The sequence below is a fragment of the Salminus brasiliensis genome, chromosome 1 (genome assembly GCF_030463535.1).
Source record: "Salminus brasiliensis chromosome 1, fSalBra1.hap2, whole genome shotgun sequence".
In the NCBI taxonomy this organism is placed as follows: Eukaryota; Metazoa; Chordata; class Actinopteri; order Characiformes; family Bryconidae; genus Salminus; species Salminus brasiliensis.
Genome location: NC_132878.1, coordinates 82,615,878 through 82,636,456, shown reverse-complemented (window position 1 = coordinate 82,636,456; position 20,579 = coordinate 82,615,878). Strand labels below are relative to the sequence as shown.

Genomic DNA, 20,579 nt, shown 5'->3' with positions numbered 1-20,579 from the left:
CGTTATCCATTTGATATTATCATGCATCATGCGCTGTTGCGAAACAATTCTTTGTTCATATTTATATGGTTCTGATGCCACCAATGTCACTAGCTTGAGCCAGTGGCATGTATTAAATGACTTTACGGTTGCCCATGAGCAGAGAAAGTTATTTTCCTTGTATGTAGTAAACATTTAATGCGATCCTGCTTATTTAGAGGAGATGAGCTAAAGTTGACCCTCAATATTTTACTGACACTTTTGCAAGTTAGAACTGTTCAAACCCAGACGGAATCACAAATACAAGGATTTATGAAACACTGAAACCAAGAACACAACCTTTTTAGTGGGCTTGAGGCATGGAAATGCATTGAAGTTTGGGTTTATTTGAAATCACAGTGAATTTCATCAGTCAACTGTAGGAACATTACCTCACCAGAAAGCATGTATGTTCATTACTTGCTAGTACATCCATTCTTTGCAGATTCTTAAAGCACAGCTGGGTTAAAATTACGTAACTGTCCCTGAGCAAACATCATTAATGTATGAAGCAGACATTTCAGACTTTTGCCTGCATCTTTCATTCGGGAGAAAATGAAGTAAGCCACATTCCTGCAGTTTATCCAGCAAAATTGACTTATTTTGTGTTAGTACTTTAATGCCCATGAAAGAGCTCATCATCAGTAATAATGAGCACATTTAATGCACAATGCTGTTAGTCTCAGACTGCACCGGCCTTCATTTTCCTCACGTCTATTTGAAGCGGCCCAACAAATGAGATCTCTGTTTAGAAGGGTCCAGAGAAAGGTACCATGATGCCGCTTGGACCACACCATGCGAGCAAAAAAGGCATCTGGGGTATAAAGAGTGAGAAATTGAGAGTGAGAGTGTGAGAGTGAGACAGATGGGGTGGGTTAGGGAGAGGGCTTAATTTGCCCTGAGGTGTTGAACCCTGTCTGCCTTGGTGACCTGCCTGTAATTAAACTGATTGCTTTGATACTAAGTCACCTTACCCCTCTTTCTCTCTCGCTCTCGCTCTCTCTCTCTGTTCTAAAAATCAATAGATTGAGTTTGCTTTTGTGACAGGGTGAGGAAAAATGCTCATTTATTTGTTATCAGGACAATTAGGGCAGTGTGACCCCCTCTACACTTTTTTTTGTGTGTGTGTGTGTGACTCTGTAGAGGAATGACTGGCACAATTTGCCAGGAATTAACCCCCAGTTTTAAAAGTAGTTGCTGAAAAAAAAGATATAATAGCTAATGATATAGCAATAGAAATTGACCTATCTATGCCCAGCCTACAGTTTTGTTGCTACTTTACTGAGCACAAGATCCCATTCATTCTAATAAGCACACTTTGCTTAGAGTGATGGCGTAACACTGAGTTGAATGTGCTGCATTACTGAGCTGGACTATGGTGCAGTTATTTGTAAAAAGTCATGTTGGAAATTATTAAAAAATAAATAAATTCAAATTGGGTTTACACACTTGAAATGTGACCATTCAGTCAGATTAAGAAGCAAATCTGATTCCTGCAATGTAAATAAAGCCTAGAGAGCCTATAGATTATTTGCCTCCCGCCTGTTTTCCTGTTTCCCCCTCTTTTTTTGTCACATTTTGTTAATTCAAATGGCTAATCTATTGAGTGACAAAACTTCAAGCGTTAAGACATCAAGCCCACCCCCTCCTCCAGTTTTCTCCTCCCTCATATCTCTCTCTTTTTCTCTCTTCCTCTCTCTCGCCTCCGCATTTAGCACATTAGGCTAATGTATTCAGCAGTACTTAGCCTGTTGGAGTGCCAACAATCTGGGACTGTAATTAAACAAAACGCACAAAAGTGAGGCGTAACTCCTGTGGAGCGCGAGCCTGACCGGCCTGATGTGTGTTTACACGCAGAAACAGCTGGAGGCCCGAGTCTCAGTAAACACTAGTTTAACCCTTCCACACACCGTAAGGTTGGTAAAGGCGTTTAACAAAGGCGTTTATTTACTCCCTCTAATTACTGCACTACCTCCTAGAACAGCCTGTCACCATTGCTGCATTAAATTACACTATACACTATACTCTCTGCCTGTCCACCCCCCCCCCCCTCTCTCTCTGTCTCTCCCTTTCTCTCCCTCACTCCACTTGAGAGAAATGTATCTCTCAGCATGTGCTACTTAAAAAGCAAATAGACACTGGGTACATATGTGCAGGTGTGTGCATGTATGTGTGAGAGCGTGTGCATGTGTGTATAGTATATGACTCTGCCTTGACACACACACACACACACACACACACACACACACACACACATACACACACACACACACACAGGCGCACACAGCTTAATGCTCCTTGGCCCCTCAGTCATCAGCTCAGTCAAGGCGAACATGTTTGAGCAGTGAGATCATGAGTGAGGAGTGAAGTGGCGTAATGAAATCTGGCAGTGCACGCACACACACACACACACACACACACACACACACACACACACACACACAAGCGAGCACACACTCAAATACAGTTCTGCAGAACCATCATATGTTCCACATTAATGATTCACATAACGGTCCCCTTCTCTTTCTCGCTCATTCCTTCTTGATCTCTTTATTTCCTCACCTCTAATGCTCTCTTTCTTTGTCTCTCTCTCATCACACATTTTGACATTCTTTTAATGCATGGCAGTAAGAAAAAAAGGGATATGTTCAGGATCGTTGGCAGCACCAAAATGACGACCAGTGAAATATTTCATTAATTATGCAATTAGTTGCATTTGTATTGACATGTTCAAACATTCCAGTTCACACATTTAACTGCATTTAAGATACACTACGTGTCTGTTTCAGTTGCACCCATTGCTGGCACACCCACAGCTTGTCTAGTCCCTGTAGAGAAGTACTGCCAATGGAAAAAAAACTCTGTTGGGATGAGTTGGGGAATTGAGCATGAGGTGGGGTGGGGATCATCCAACATCCTGACCTCACTAATGCTCTTGTTGCTGAATGCAATCACATAAATCACAGTAATCCTCCAAAATCTAGTAGAAACCTTCTCTTCTCCTCAGGACAGAAGAGGCAGTTACTATTACAAACGCAGGCTAAATCCTTTTATCATTATTATAATTCCCTTGATTTCAGAAGAAACGATAAATGAACAGGTGTCCCAATACTATTGTCCATATAGAGTAGCTTAGGTTGGTTGAATTTTAATGTACTAAACTTCGCAATGAAATGAAGCTCTTCATTAAGTGAATGTATTGTTTGGTATCTGCAGGGGCGTTTTACTCACTGGTCTCACACTGGGTTCATGTGTGGTGGCCTAGCAAAGCGGTTAGCTCAGTAAATTTGCCTAGTTAGTTCTAGTAGTTTCAACCAATAGTTGATAGCGCTAAATAAAAGTAAGATGCCATGCCTTGAGATTGGAGGTCCCTTTTAAAGGTCTAAAGAACCTTCCAGTAATGTAAATGTCCTTTAGCAATTTAAAGGTTTCTCACACTTTCTATTATTGCTAATGTTTACTTTTTTAAGCAGCTTTATTTTTCAGAATATACAGAAATTCTAAATGCAGCATTAGTTAATATATAATTAATGAAACTGTGGCCTGGTTTTCAGGTAGAGTATAGACCAATCTCATAGCCTGACTGTTTCATGCAGTAAAAGTAGTTTGTTTGTTATTAGGCTGCCTCTCAATTACACTCTGATTTGTCTGTGAGAATACAATTACTTCTCAATCAGAGCGATGACGTTCTCCCCAATCCCCCAAAGAGCCTTTGTAATGAAACTTTATAGCATAGAGAGTCTTTCGAAAGTGTTTCGGGCCATGATGTTATTAACTGCTCGGGGCTGTATTCCCCTCTTTTAAAATAATTATGATCATTTCTTTGCTTCAGAACAGGCCATGTTTGTGTTCCATTAGAAAGTAATGGAGTCTGGTCAAAGTTTGCCTCTAATCGCCCCTTTCATTAAAACCCATTTGTAATCACATCTTAATGAGTGCCGCTTAAAATAATGACAGCGCCACTGCTATGCAAAGTTATGCTTCAAAAAAAAAAGAGAGAGTCCTCAAAAGAGAAAAGGGCCGTCAACAACGACGGACAGCTTCGTTATGTAGGTGGTGGAAAAAAGAAAAGTACAGTTCCCACAAAATGAAGACAAAAACCTTTGGTTTTTTCAAGCATGCCACTTCTGCAAATGGCACAGTGCCATGAAATGTTAGCTGTAGTTTTGGGTTTTGGTTTGGTTTCAGTGACACTGCATTCTTTGTGGAGAACCCTACAGGAAATGTTCGGATATTGCCTCTTCTTTCATTGCGTATGGAGGCTTTAATATAACAGCAAGCAGTGCCAAACCTCTATTCTTCTGCTGTCCTTAAGGAAGTGCTTTGTTGGGCAGTAAAGCCAAAATCAAAGCCTGTATTTGCAATGGGATAATGTTTTTTGGCAGTGGACGTAGGACATAATGTCACCATCATAAGAAATTCTAACTTTATAGGAGATTGAGAATTTTTTTACCTAACATCCTGTCTGCGATAAACTCAGAGACTTTGTCCCCCTTTTGGGCATAGTTAAATATATCAGCCTATGGATGTAATGGTTTGGGATGATATTATCCAGTGATTTGGGATTGGGTCTGATTTGATTCAGTGGATTGGGATTGGATTTTCTTTGATGCAGTGTTTTGGGATCAGGCTGAAGGTTTGGCTTTTGATATGATTTGATCCAGTGATTTGGCTACTGGTCAAATTTGATCCAGTGGTTTGGCTACTGGTCGGATTTGATCCAGTGGTTTGGCTTCTGGTCTGATTTGATCCAGTGATTTGGCTACTGGTCGGATTTGATCCAGTGGTTTGGCTACTGGTCAAATTTGATCCAGTGATTTGGCTACTGGTCGGATTTGATCCAGTGGTTTGGCTACTGGTCAAATTTGATCCAGTGGTTTGGCTACTGGTCGGATTTGATCCAGTGGTTTGGCTACTGGTCACATTTGATCCAGTGGTTTGGCTACTGGTCGGATTTGATCCAGTGGTTTGGCTTCTGGTCTGATTTGATCCAGTGATTTGGCTACTGGTCGGATTTGATCCAGTGGTTTGGCTACTGGTCAAATTTGATCCAGTGGTTTGGCTACTGGTCGGATTTGATCCAGTGGTTTGGCTTCTGGTCTGATTTGATCCATTTGTTTGGCTACTGGTCTGATTTGATCAATTGGTGTGGTAGCTGTTCTAATTTGATCCAGTGATTCAAGATCAGTGGCTGATTTTGATCAAATGGATCAGGGCCAATCCAGGCATATTTTTATGGACCGGTCCTCAGCTCTGTTAAGTTCAATGCAGTCCTGATCGATTGGTCATTGTTAGCACTGCTCCACTGTCAAAGAGGCTTAATGAATGGACATTATTCACATTATTCAACAACTAGATGTGTTTTCAAAAGATAACAATGTGGTTTACACGTCTGCACTGTGATCTGCACTGCCAGATCTGAGTTGTGTTTGAAGTAGCCGCCTTTCCTGCAGACAAAGTGTTGTAAAATGTGAGCATGCAGATATCTCTGCCATTCACAGCAAAGCAGCACGCCACCAGAACCATACAGGAAATTCACAGCTGTGACATCTTTCACTCTTGGATCATGGATAGATAAACTGCGACAGAAACACTGTGTTTTGCCCATGCCTGTAAAATGGCCCTTTTCTGATTTTAAACCAGCATTGAACAGTTTGTTCAAACCTGGGGGGGAGTAGCAGCTACAGCAGATACTCAAAACGTATGGCTGACTATAGAAAAGTATTCCTTCATTATCAAAAAAACAAAGGCCAGAAAATATGAATGTGTACCACCATCACTTCAAAATGTAGACTTTAATTAGGAGGTCAGTCAAACTGAATAATATCATATTATAAAATGGTTATTTAAAGTTTAAATAGTCATTTAAAATAATGTAATTTAAAAAACTAAACATGTCCATCTACAATTTGTTTTAGTTTACTCTGTTTTATATTCTGTCTAACCTAAATGATATGCTTGTATAATATGTCTGGTAAATATCAGACCTGCTTGAATTGGTATTGACTAATACTCAACTTTAAGGTACTCAGATCAGATCAATGCAGAATGGAATTAAGATCAGTAAGGACTTATTGTTTTTATATATTCCTATAATCCTGTTTACTTATTTACTTCCTTAAATGGTTAGTGGTAAAATAGACACAGTATAAATCTTTTTTTTTATTATTTTTATTATTATTTTTTTTATTTTACAATGTCTGAATGAGGTTGGTTGATGAAGTGGAATGTATAACATCAACTTCCCTTTGATAGACTAGGGTACGATTCCCAGGCAAGCTACACCTCTCTACACCAACAAGAGCCCTTGGGCAAGACTCCTAACACTACATTCACCTACCTGTGTAACATGATTCAAATGATTCACTCTGTAAAAGAGTGTCAGCAGACTGCCATAAATTTAAGTATTATTGTATCAACAAGATGTAGAGGCAAGATTAAAAATTAAATGACATTAGAGCAATAATATAAATAATAATAATAGATAGAACATAAAAAAACAGATTTATGAGGTTTTGATATGACAACAGCGATGCGTATTTTCTGCTTTACTAGCAAATGTACAAGGCAGCATGCAGTACAGTGTTATGCCTGGAGAGCAAACAAGCAGGCTCTGGAGAGTTGGTGGCACAGACTCTGCTCTGAGTATCTGTCTCTCTCTCTCTCTCTCTCTCTCCTGCAGCTGTTTGTCTCCGCTCTAAACAGGCACAAATAAACACACCAAACACAACTCTCCCCCAGAGTGGGACAATTTAGTCCTGTAGTGCACAGACTCTGAGCAGGCCGGCCCCTCCAGAGGAAGTGGAGATGGATGAAATTCTTTTTCTCCTTCTCTTTCTTTTGTTCTCTTGTTTGGTCTTTTTTCCCCCTTTTCCTTCGGTCCCTGCACACTGTAAGTGTGTACCTCTGGTGGCATGGGTCGTTTTGCTCTCTAATGGAGCTCGCACATCTGTGTGTGTGTGTTTGTGTGTGCGAGAGAGAGAAAGAGAGAGAGAGAGAGAGAGAGAGGGAAAGAGAGTGGCCCTCAGCATGTAAACTTCAGAGTCAGTTTCAAATAAACAGCTGTCACACAAGCGAGAAATTCATTTGAATGGGGAGCAACGCAACAACGGAATAAAAACAGAGGGGAAGAAGAAGGGACAAAGTAAACAAGTGAGGGAGGACTGTGTGAGCGTGGGAATGTGTATAGCAAAAGAATAAGAGAAAGAGTGAGAGAGAATAACGGTGGTTGTATTAATTGTATTCACAGCATCATCAAACATCTCATGATAACATTGTAATAGAGGCATTAATACAGTGAATGGTCCCATGCCACTGCTGCTCTAAAAATGGCTTATGTGTGAACAGAGAAGTACCAAGTAGCACAGTGACATTTTGATTACAATTTGTGTCTGTATGGCTTTCATTTCTACTGTTAAGTTTTCAGTTATAGCGTATTTTATAGTGTATTAAAGGGATTCTACTAGCACAAAACTTGGGATAAGTGGCAAAAATCAGCCTTTATTGCAGCCAAAACCTAATCTTCCTCTTTTCATAGCCTTCTTCTGTTCTGTAAGCACCAGTTATTTTCATTTACAGAGTGCTAGCCAGCTGTTTAGAGGAGTCCAGGGCTGCGGATTGTTGGAGGAGTTTGAGGAGTATTTTTAAAGCTTTGAAGTTGTACACCTGGCCTTTTCTTAACAGTTCACACTGTGAACAAACCGTAGCCCTAACCAGCTAATTATGGTCTAAACCATTTAACCCAAGGTAAAAAAAATATTCGGAAGCTTAAAACTTTTGGGGTGCCCAAATGTTTGCATGGTTCTACTTTACTTTTTTCACTCTAAAGTTGCACAGAACCACTTAAACTTGTCCATAAGCAACCTAACCGAACCCTTACCAAACCTTAACTTTAACCTTAAACTAACTCTAACCCCAACCCTTACACTAAACATAACCATTACCTAAACATAACCAAAACCTTAACTCTACATAAACCCATTAATTCTTAGTTCCTAACGGTGAAATGCAGAATGCTGAAGCGTCACTGTTTACCCAATTTTTCTTCGAGTGCATGACAAACTGGGTTGTTTATATTTGGCAAAACAGTACCACAGTATTGCCTTGTAAATCAGAAAGTTGATATGAATGTCTTTGTGCATTTGTTCAGAATGTCTTGGAGTGCCCTTTAGTAGTATATGTACCAATTTTATGAGATCTTGTTGGTACATCTACTCACTTAACTATTCACTGCAGACACTTTTACTAGGATGTTTGCATTTTACTCTTTTTCTCATTTTAAGATTCTCTTAAAAGTATTATACTAGACATTGCATATGTATTTTAATGCATTGTATCTGCTGAAAGTGACTTATTTCACAGATAGATTATTTAGCTTTTTTAAAAAAAATTCTAAAATCTAAAATCTACAAATCGAAGTACCCCAAAATAATCTGTTTATAATCTGTTTTATATATATATATATTTATATATATATATGTTTAAAGAATCAGTAAGCCACAATTGAGACTGCTCAATAGAATTCCACAAATCAGCCTGACTGAGTTTACTATACCTGTGTGTTATATACAGTATAGTATCCCTAAGACATCTGGTCTGAAGGTGAAATACACTTTGTGTGCATACCTATACAGAAAACACAAAAACAGCGAGTTTCAGTCAGTTACAAGAATCCACATGTAGGACACAAAGAGACACGCTAGTGAACAGCACAAAGCCTTAAATTGTATTTGTGGTCTTTTTTCTTGTTTCTCTTTTTATGTCCCTGCAACTCAAGGGCACAAAGCACATTTAGGACTGGTGTCCAACTCTCTACGGACACGTTTGATTTCATCAGGTTAGATTTTTCTCAAGGCCCGCCTGTGGCAATAAGAAACCAAAAAGTGCGGCTCTTGCAGATTCAGCGGCGAAGCGCCTAGGCACACGTCAGGCGGAATAAGGCAAGGCTAAGTGGCTCTAATGCTGGCTGAGGAATGAAACAAAGCAGGGCTTACTTAATGCGTAGGCAGTGCTTTGTGTGGCAGCAGCTGCAGGGCAGGGTTTGAACCTCACTGAGGGTCATCTCCCTGATGACCTGAAAGCACTGAGCCCAGATGTTTACTTGCTGAAAACATGCACAACCTGAGTCTAAGAATGCTGCATGCTTCCTGGATCAGTTTCAGTCAGCAGTGCTTTGTGAATATTGCAAACCCATGGAAGATGTTTCTCTTGTACCTTTGATTTACATTAAATGATGCATGCCACCAAAACAGCTCACTTAACAAAACCTGCCCTGTAGGATCTGGCACTAAGATGTCCTGGAAGTTGTAGCCACCATGTTCCTTATTGTAGTTTACTTTATATACTTTTCTGCATCAACATTTGTAAAAAAGTAGAAATCCAACAACCATCTTAGTTGATTTTTTAAAGTACCGGATGCTCATAGAAGTGCGGCTCGGTGTTCAGTTAAGTGGAACTTAATCACTGCTGTTGTTTTCTTTTGCTGCACGCCTAGTTGTTCCACTTTTCTTTGGCTCCTGTCGTGAGTTTAAATATAGATTGTGTACCCAAGCTGATTCCAATCCAGCGAATTATTTTTTGATGTTTTATCTCTGGATTTAAAGAGTCCTCCCACTTCCCGCTGATGGTTTGTGACGAATCCCAGTTTGTGCCTCCGTTTGCATCAAATGGATCTGCCAATCTCATTCCACAGATCTAAAAACAGAGGGATGTATATGTGGAAACTTCCATTTGCACATATACAAACAAGCTTTGCGTTGCTGAGTAGCCTGAAAGTAGCTAGCAGCATGTTTGCAGTGTGTGTACTGTCACTATCAGTTACATTACTAGTGAATGAGAAATCTAGTTTTTTATTTTTGAAGAGACCAAAAAAACAAAAAAAAACTAATTATAGGTCTCTGTAGAATAGATTTTTTTGGTCCCACTCCCATTTTGCCCCCCAAGAATTCCTCTAAAGACTGGCACCCAGTATTTGAATAGTTTATTCATAAACAAATGCTTTTCTGCTGAAATAATATGGAAACATGGTCATTGGGACTTGGATGGGGCACCACCATAAGACAAGTTTCCTTACCTTCTCTATAGCTTTAGCACGGGGCTCAAACCACACACGTCTATACTTTATACGCTACACTAATGAATGCACATCTAATAGTGGTGCACTATTTTTACAGGCTGTTTAATGTTGTAAACCTCATGTGGCAACAAATGGATGTGTATTTGTCCAGCTCTGTGTCCTACTGTAACAGTATTTAAAATCACGCTATTATTTACGATTCAAGTTTAATTGTTTGATCACAACAGCCCTAATTGTGCATGTGTGTGTGTCTGTGTGTGTGTGTTTGATCCTCTTAGATTAGCTATGAGGAAATAAATAAAGTCTTAATTATTTTTTTTGTTTTTTTCAGCTCCAACTCAGTTCTTCCCTGGTTTCCACCCTCCTGTGCCCATTGATGACAGACATACACAAGGCCGTTACATCTACGAGCCCTCGCCGGTACCACCGCTCCATGTGTGAGTGACAATATGCACTTGCATGCTGATGGCCAGACATAAAAAGTAGAAAAAACTCTCACATATGAATCTCTGCTACCACTTGTCCATATTACTGAAACCACACAATCCTTCACTCTGCTACACACAGAGCAACCCGCACTACACTATAGAAATTGCATTTTTGACAAAAAATATTTTGCTGGATTTTTAATTTTTTTTAGAGCAAATCACAGAAAAGCCAGACTCAGCCTAAGTGTACAAGGGATCCTGGAGTAATTCTTCTTTCACTGGAGCTCCTCTTTTATTTCTGTTTCAATCATGCTGTGCCCACCCCCCACCCTTCCACAACAAAAAATCTACTTTTTACTCTTCAGTATCTTTTTACTGAACAGCAGCAATTTATGTATTTTTACATTTTTTTAATAATAAAACAGTTATATATATTTCAGCAGTGTATTTAAACACATATCATTTACTTCTTTGTTTATTTATTTATTTAAAAATAAATAACCTCCACCGGCTTTTTAATTCATTTGATAAATGCTATATTTGACTGGTTACTAAAATAATATTGAGTACAACAAATGTGTGTATGAATAATTAATAATAATAAATAACAGCATTAAAATAGTGATAACACACACACTCATTATACACACTTACTCTGAATCTCAGACATCCAAACACAAATACAATACCACTCTCAGCAGTCATACCTCTACACACACTTTCTTTCTGCAGTACCAGCAATTTAACATGGTTCTGTTATTACTGTTATACATATAGACTAAATCAGAAGCTGTGTTGTCTGTGCTTTAAGTACATAGAGATATCAGAGTTTTTATAAAGGCTTTACTAGATATCACTCTTTCACAAAGGTGGCGCTGTGGAGCAGTATTTGCGCATCCAGTATGAATGTGTTTGTGAGCACTGTGAGGTGTGTTAGCCATGTCTTCCCGTGGGGTGTGATGCAGCCTGCGCAGAGGCTGCTCCGTCTCTCCATGTGTCAGATATCAAAGGGCAGGGGAGCACGCCCGGCACTGCGTCGACACGTGTCAGAAAACACACGCAAATGAGCACCTCAGCCTGTTAGCGTGTGATTCCCCTAACCACGCTGATCAAGCGCTGTCAGAACACACACAGCAATCACCCTCACAACCCACAGCTGTTCAGTGAGCACTCACACACACATCCACATGCTTACACACACACAATCGCACATGTACAGTGTTACAAATGTGCCGTTTCTGCTTTTCTCAGCCCACATTTATAGAAAAACTTCACCTCCAGAATAATTCACCTCCAGAAAGGAATGACTTGCACTACTAGAATAGGAGAGGTATACTGTATATGGCATGAATAAAAGAGTGTATGTGTGTGTACATTACAAGTATATATGAATCAGTGTGATTATATATCATAATCACTGTCAGGAAAAAAAAACGCCTTATCCCCAAAGGTGCAGCTAGACAGGAGAAGGAAAAACTGGACGTCAATGTCAATGTACCAATATTGTATATATATATATATATATATATATATATATATATATATATATATATATATCAGTTCAATTTTATTTATATAGCGCTTTATCACAAAGCAGCTTTACAGAGATTCGGGTCCGAGCCTCTTTTCAGCAAACTTGTGGCAACAGTGGCAAGGAAAAGCTCTCTCAGGTCGAGAAGAAGAAACCTTGAGAGGAACCAAGACTCAAAAGGGGAACCCATACTCAGCAAGTCATAATTTTTGCGGAATTTAACTGGTAACCAGTGCAGGGACGAGAGAATGGGACTAATATGGTCAAATTTTCGAGCCCTAGTGAGCACTTTAGCAGCTGCATTTTGAACTAGTTGGAGCTTATTTCATGATTTACATGAACTTCCAACCAGAAAAGCATTACAGTAATCCAATCTAGAAGTTATGAATGCAGGCACTAGCTTCTCTGCGTCATGTAAGGAGAGTACATTACGCAGTTTGCAATATTACGTAGGTGGAAGAAGGCTGTTTAACTATGTAACAGATGTGTGCATCAAATGAAAGGACAGAGTCAAAGTTTTTTTACAGTTCTGCTGGGCATGACTGAGAATCCATCTTAATCTACAGCAATGTTTACATTTTTGGATTCCATAGTTTGATCAATAAGTAAGACCTCTGTTTTGTCTGGATTTAGCAAAAGGAAGTTGTGAGTCATCCTGTTATGTCTTTAAGACAGTCTGTTATTTTATTAAGACAAATGTCCTCATTTGGTTTGGCAGATAAGTAGAGCTGGGTGTCATCAGCATAGCAATGAAAGTCAATGCCATGCTTACAGATTATTTCGCCCAGCGGCAGCAAATAAAGAGTAAATAGTAGGGGACCCAAGATTGATCCCTGAGGAACACCATAGCTTACTTAACACTATATACTTACCTATATATATACTTACTACTTTTTTGTTGTTTATTCATCATAAGTAATCAACTTACATGAACAGAGTTCTTATTGCTAAACCTATTCCTGTGGTTCTCAAACCATCTACCCTAAGTTGGGCCAAAATTGTAAACCATCTGGAGGTCCCTGAGCTGTTGCTAAAATATCTTGTCGCTAGTAGATTTCACAGCTCAAACACCTACGTTGAGGAAAAGTCTTTCTTTCGTGACAAGCCAAAAGTGGCTACTGCTTACCTCACAGAGAAATCACATCTGCTTCAAAATAACATTTAAAATACAGTAACTTCACAGCCGTTGTGCAAACCACTAACTGCATCTTGCTTCTAAAGGCTTAATAAACTACAGTATTATAAAAGTTTGTTCATTTATTTAAATCATCCCATGTTCTATAACTCAGTATGTTTTCGGTTATTAAATTGATGATGTGAATGAAGCACATTATAGGTCATATATATATCACACACCCATCAGACTGTTTTGATGTACACCATCACTAATGCACACCAGCTAGCCAAAACATCATGCCAACCTGCCTAATATATTGTTTGACCTCCTCAACAACCAGCAGACCCCTACAAAAACGGTGCACAGACTCTCAGAACCTAAAGATGTAGTGTTGAGAACTCGAACACCACTCTAAAGTGGCTCAACTATTTTTCTAATAAGGAGTGACTTGAGATGTAGTCTGTGTTTCTACAACATACAACAGAACTACCTAAAATAAAGGATCATGGGTAAGCATGGGCGAGCACTGCACTGCCTTGGCCTAAGGAATAAAAGTTGCTGAGGCCTTCAAGCCTGACCATTTCTCCTGCATTCAGTGTAGACCTCAAGAACCAAGAATTAACGCTGTTCACATAATCGGTGAGTAGTCACAGTACATTGGGTCATTTTTGATACATACACATAATAAAGGTGTACTGTAGCTCAGGAAGGAACGAGGGATGGTGTTCGTGTGGGTATGTCCCCTCTGCTTCTGGACAGAGGTCAGTAGCTATGAAGAAATCCTCCAGATGCAGGGATTCCCTCAGCTTCTGTCTTTTTCTTTCTCGCTCCAGCACTAACAGGAAGGAAGTGATCATAGCAGGTCGGCCTACAAATTGGATGGGGCAGCTACTTGGGCCATATTATGTTTGATATTCTTCATCATTAAACCCTCTACTCCCTCGTTCTCTGTCTCTCTGTCTCTCTCTCTCTCTCTCTCTCTCTCTCCATATTCCGGAGTCATATCTCTCCTGTGCAGTAATGCCGCTAAGAGTAATGAATTTTTTATGTCATCTCCTCGCTGTAACCTCGCACGCTAAAGAGAGGCGTGAAGAGGGAAAAAAAGGAGGGAGAGCGAGAGAGAGGAGAAAGAAAAAAGGCGCTGCTAGGGGGCTTGATTGATGTCCCGTGTCAGCGCAAACAAAATGGCAAATATAATTTAGCATTTAGCTTATGCGGAGATAATGGGCCAACACGCGGCTCAAACAAGCCTCAGACGCACAATCCGCCATGCTTTATCAAACAGCGGAGAAGAGAGGAGGGCTAGAGAGGTTAGAGAGAGGAGGGGGTGGTGAGGGTGCAGAGAGCAGGTGAATTAAATTAAAGGTGAAGTCATGACACCCCTCTTGCTTTATCTGTAGCGCGCTCGGCTTGCCACACCTGCCTTTAAGTGGCCAGACGCACCTTAATGTACTGGCTTAACAGCGTATGAGATACGCATCAGGCTGCGTTCAGACGGTGCGCACAAATATGACAAAGAGTGATGATAGCACCCGCTATCGTTAATATTTACGTGCTGATATGGCAGTCGCTATTCAGAGTGAGGGAGCAGCCTGATTGGAGTTACTGTAGCTATCTGTTAGAGGGGTTTAACGTATGAGCGATCGGGATACTCCGCTTAAGTCAGCTTAAGCAGCCGCTGTTCAGATTTGGATGGTTATCCACTGCTGGAACTTGAACTTATTCACTGTCATACAGTAGTTATAGTAGTGCAGGAAGAATGTACATCTATGTTCACTGTTTGTGAGAAATATGTTTAAAGTAAAGTCCTCCTCTGGTCTTGTTCTGCACCATCTTAACAAAATGGTCTAGGACTACTTGGGAAAATGGTTGCAGAATTATGGCTGTGAAATCCAGTCTCCCTTCTTTGACACCCTTTTCATCCAAAAAAAAGTTTTTTCATTGATGAGGTTTCATAACACTTTGAATCTGCCAAGTTATCCAAAGATCATGGGATCACGAGTAAGCATAGCTCACAGAGGCTCGCAAAGGCCATAATGTGCACACCCCCAAAATCTCAACTGCATGTTGTGCGTGAAGGGTAGCGTCTATAAGGCCACAGGACAGCTGCATAAGATCTTTATGACCACAGGCATCACACTTGCTCAGCTGACATGACATCAGAATTGCCTAATGCAGCTTTTGTGAAAACTAACGCTTGTTGAAATAAGCCTCTGTAAGTTATGTAGGTTTATGTCAGTTGTCAGGAAAGGCTTGTGTAGGTGCCATGTAGCCCTATGAAGGCAGCAATCTTTTCATATGACGGTGATAGATTTCTCCAAAAATGATTACCAAGCTATGTATGGGATAAAGTATCAGTACAGAAAGCTCTGTGCTGTGGTTTCAAGCCTCTCCGATCACCTTTTTGAATGTTCAGGTTTGAAATTCTGATGTGCTTGACAGTGATCTGCCGTTTCAGTAACCTCTTTTCAAATGTTATATTGATCACCATTGACAGCCATGGAGCTGCAAGGGTGGGCAGAAATTGTATTTCGCTCTGTCAAAGCCTAACAGCATGTTGCTGTCAGCAACCGAGCACCTTTGCTGACATTTTCAAATTCTAAGTTCATCACGAACGGAGGGAGGAGGTCAGAAGGATAACACAAGCTTAAAGTTAGCTAACAAGTATGTTCGAGCTGGACGTTGAGTTCTGCAATTCACATTACTCACAGTATCTACTGAAGTATTTGTATTGTGTGTTTGTGTCGTTGTATTTAGCCCACTGTGAGGACCAAATATCTCAGGATAGTGAAAAACATGTTTTATGAATAAGTGAAGATCTTGTGGTTCCTTTAAGAAATTATGTTTTCTTTTAATTTACAAAAAAGACCAACAAAAAAAAAATCAGTTTGTCTCCTAAGGTTTAGATTTCACTCTGGTCTCTGCATTCTTTAGCTTTAATACAGAGGTTCATGGAAATACCCCACCAGGGTAGTAATACAAGCTTGTGTGTGTGTGTGTGTGTATGGAGGTGCTTTCAGAATTGATGGGAGCCAGGGGTGTGGAGGTTAAGAAAGAAAAATGGAATTGTTTTAAGACAAGTTCTCCTCGGTGGACAGAATTAATCGTTATTAGCGCTCTTAAATATATGCCTAAGTAGAGGCGGGATATTATTGCAGTACTTCCCCATGCAGGCCCTCATTACAGGCTGTAATTACAGCGGCTTTTACCTCGCGGCTGTGCTATCAATCTAGCCAGCACTAGCTAGCTACACAGAAAAGAGAGAGACAGGGAAAAAAAAACACCTCACAATGGTAATAACCATCTCATTTTCCTCAGCCTCTGCTGATTCGCTTGTCGACGAGGCGTAGTTAGCCGAGTCCCGTATTATTATTTTTGGAAGACTTTAATTGAAACATGTTTATTTATTGCCCCTTTGGTTTGAGCTGAAGCGGCTAGCCTAGCGTGCTAACCACCGCTAACAGCCTCTGATATGAGCGGACGGAATTAAATTAAAAGCTCATAAAATGAAATATGCTTCATATTAGCTGTTTGACACTTAATTTGCCTCCGAATGAGCGGCGGAAATCACAAATTAACTGTCCTTTGTGTTCTTTTCCCGCGCTTTCTCCTGAGGCAGTCCTATTAGGCTAAGGGAAAGCGCAATTACGGACAAGGATAATCGCATGGTTTATGAATTCATACGGGAGAGGGACCTGGTCTGGTGCTTGATATTAACGAGAAAGAGAGAGAGGGAGAGTTGACTGGTTTGGATGCAATTCTGTTTACCTCAGTTTTACAGGAAGACTCAGAAGATATGGCTTCTATCAGAGGTATTTTATACATAAGGCAAAAAATAGAGAAGAGAAATGAAAAGCGTGGCCCCCCACCCACCCCAAAACAGTTTTACTAACCAAACTGCATACAATATTCAGTTACTATATATTAGGTCATCCGAACAGTACATGTGACCTTAATGACCTTTCATAAGTTTCGTTCTCAGTACAGGTCCTTCTAGTGTATCACTGGTGCAAAGTGGGATTAAATCCAGTATTTGAATGCTGGAATTACTGTTCAGTTACATTTCATCCTGAAAAGTGGCAACTAATCAGGGAAACAACAATTTGATGGTTATCTTGGTGTGGGTTGAAGGGACATGAGGTATCTTGTTGATGGGACAAAATAAGTCATTTTAAGAATCTCAAGAACTGTGCTTCAGTCACAAAACACCAAGCGCACGTCACATGCACATGTGCTCAGCGTGGAGTAGCACTGTAGAAGGATGAGGCCCTGTAAGATTGTGAAGTAGATTCTCTCTTTTGATTACACAATAAGACATGTTAGAGTGTCAGTATGGCTCTCTCTCTCTCTCTCTCTATATATATATATATATATATATATATATATATATATATATATATATAGACATCCTCAGCTGTGAGAGATATGAGACTGTAATTTGTGTGTTATAGTAAGCAGGTAAGCAAACATGCGTGTTTCTAAGACTTAACTGTGTGTCATGTTTAGCTCATGCTAACTCCTCACTTACATTGCTGCATAATACATAATACAAGTGATCTAACAAAGTTGGTAGTTTATAGATTGTTCTATTTTTTGTTTATTTCATGTTACAAAGTTACTTGAAACATGAAAACATGAATAGGAATGTAAGTTACACATTCTGTTTATTATAACAAACACAATAAGTCCTTACCTATTACTCAGGCAAAAAAAAAAAAAAACATAGAGTATCCAAAAAATAAAAACAGCAGTGAAAACTGATCTATTTAACCCTTTTAATGGCCAATGGTCCGCTAGCGGTCTAAAGGTGTTATTACACACGTCTATTACTGAAGAATAGCCCCACCAGTTTGCACAGAAATCCCTGTAGTTACTGAATAATAAGGCTTGGTGTGTAATAAGCTTCAGGGTATAAAGGGGTTAACTATGTGCAGTGTGAACATTCATATACCATAACACTTCTTGATATTTTAAAAATAAAAAACAGTTATTCATCCAGTTGGTTTCCTTTCCGCGGGTGGAATGGCCACTAGGGGGGTTTCTTAAGTGTAGTTTTTGTAATATGAAGTCCTGGTCATCTTGTTTCCTAAATGTCTTTACAAATAGTAATAATGAAATAATGTTGATTAAAATAAAGACCAAATTATGAGTTATTGTAGTAATTATGTAAACTGTCGATGCAGTGCTATATGTACTCAACCTGCACACTGAGTAGAAATGCTCTGTTTAGCATAACGCACATTCTCTTATCTTACCAATCCCCTCGAGATCCACACACACAGACACTCATACTCACACACCTCGTTATTGCACAGCCTTGAGAATGACAATAGAAAGAATACTGACTCTGATTCTCATATTTAGCCAATTGCATTAGAATAATATATAACATTGCATAAGCATAAAGTTTCATATTTGGATACTGAGGAAATTGTCATGCATGGATTGCAAAAAAGCCAGACAGTATTTATTGCTCACAGTTATAAACAATATTTATTGGCTAAATAAATGCAGTTCTGTTTATATCATATTCACCTTCACCACCACATATTTTATTTTGTGGAATTTGTGGATGGACAGATAGTCCTGATTACATTACATTCAGTTGTGACATTTTTAAAAGCTTAATTAAGGCTTTTTTTAATTGTAGCTCATATAGACTACAGTGCCACTAATGCTAGGCAGAATGTTATTTTGCAAATTCAGGCCGTAAATTTATATGTCAATAAATAGGCCACTCTTATTAGCTGTGGGTCGACTGAGTGGAAGACAAAACAACTAAAATAGAAATGTGTATCATTGTATTAATGAAATCATCAAAACCAGAAAATGCTAAATTTAGAGACTTGAATGTTGAACTCAGAGCCTAAGTAAGCTCCCATTTGCCCTTTTTTCTTCTGGGCAAATAGCTGAAGCTCTGTTTGTCCCTCTCGCTCCCTTTCTTACCCCCCTCTCTCTCTTTCTCTCTCTCTCTCTCTCTGTCTCTTAATCCCTCCCTCCTGCGCGCCGGCGTGTGGACGGGCGGTCAGGCAGCGGCTGGCCTCATGATTAATGATGTTTATAGTTGACGGAAAGCTCCCTTATTTATCTGTATTGCTGCTCAGCAGATACCATCAGTCACCTGAATGAAAAATATTCACTCATACCAATTTTGCAGTATAATTGAGTGGAGTCACTTCCCCTCTGTCGTCTTTTTTCTCCTCTGTCTCTCCCTCCCTCTCTTTCTTTTTTTTTTTCTCCTCTCCCGCTCTCCCCGCGCTATCTGGCAGTCTTATCATTGCCACAGTAATTTTTGCGCCGCCTTGTTTGATATGGAGAGGCTGGCTTTAGCCGCATTTGACATTAAGCTTCTTCAATTTTCACGAGAGAGAGAGTGAGAGAGAGAGAGAGAGAAGATGCAAAGAAAGTTGCGTGCCACTTTCTGAAAATGCCTGCTCTTGTGCTTTTTTTTTCTCAAGCAATTTCAGGATTTGGAAAGAAGTGAGATAAATTCCAACGGAGAAATAGGAGCAGATTGAAGTCCTATCTTTTTTTTCTCCATGCTTGGTAATACATTGGTTTCATAGCCTAAACGGTTGGCCACTTTTTTTTCCTTTCTTGCTATAAGCTTTTAAGAGGAAACAGGGTATTATGAGAATATCTAGCCAGAGTTAATGGTAGGGATAACAAAAGAGAGGGGAACGAACAAAAATCTTCTTTTATAGATGGTGACGATTAAACAAATACAGAAAAGAAATACAAAAATATCTTTTGAAATATGATACTAAATGCGTCATTAAATGCAAGTAATTACATATTTGCTTGTTACTTGCTTACTTTTGATCATCAAAATAACTGTGTAATTTTGTTTGTCAAAATAATTGTTTTTTTTATTTCCTTCATTTTCTTTTTATACAATTTTTTTTGTCAAATTGTTACTACCAGTTGAAAATGCAAAAATGGTTCTCTGACTCATTACAATAGTGGAACCCTTTTTAGGTGGTATATAGAATAAACTTCTAAAAAGAAATATAAAGAAACACCTACAAGACAACCATTTAATCAGGCCATCAAGTACCATCCACATGGTTTTGTTGGAGTTGTTGTGGTTGTATATAGAACTAAATAATCCTTTTATATTTATTTTTATTGTTAGATTTAGATAAACATACTGAAGTGTATGTGGCTGTTTGTGGTCATACTGCATTGCAGTTTTATTGTACAGATTTTATTGAATCAGTTATTTGTTGAATTTATTTAATTGATTTTGTTAAATCCTTTTGATTGAAAATTTCAAAAACGTTCAGATGAGAATTACTGTTCTATCAAATGATGCACTTAATTTAACAAAAGCGTCATAATCTGAGGTAAAGTCATTTTAGTATAGGAAATGTATGTAAATTTTTGGAGCTTGACAGAAAATTGGCCTTT

At 39.2% G+C, this 20,579-nt stretch overlaps 1 protein-coding gene across 1 annotated transcript in view; it reads left to right on the top strand.

Annotated features, from left to right (window-relative positions):
* The window catches only part of gli3 (GLI family zinc finger 3), a 121,466-nt gene that overhangs the window by 45,867 nt on the left and 55,020 nt on the right, over window positions 1–20,579 (top strand). Inside the window, exon 4 of the mRNA XM_072691149.1 lies at window positions 10,425–10,530. Within this exon, the coding sequence (XP_072547250.1) occupies window positions 10,425–10,530 (106 nt within the window). The remainder of the gene's footprint in view (window positions 1–10,424; window positions 10,531–20,579) is intronic.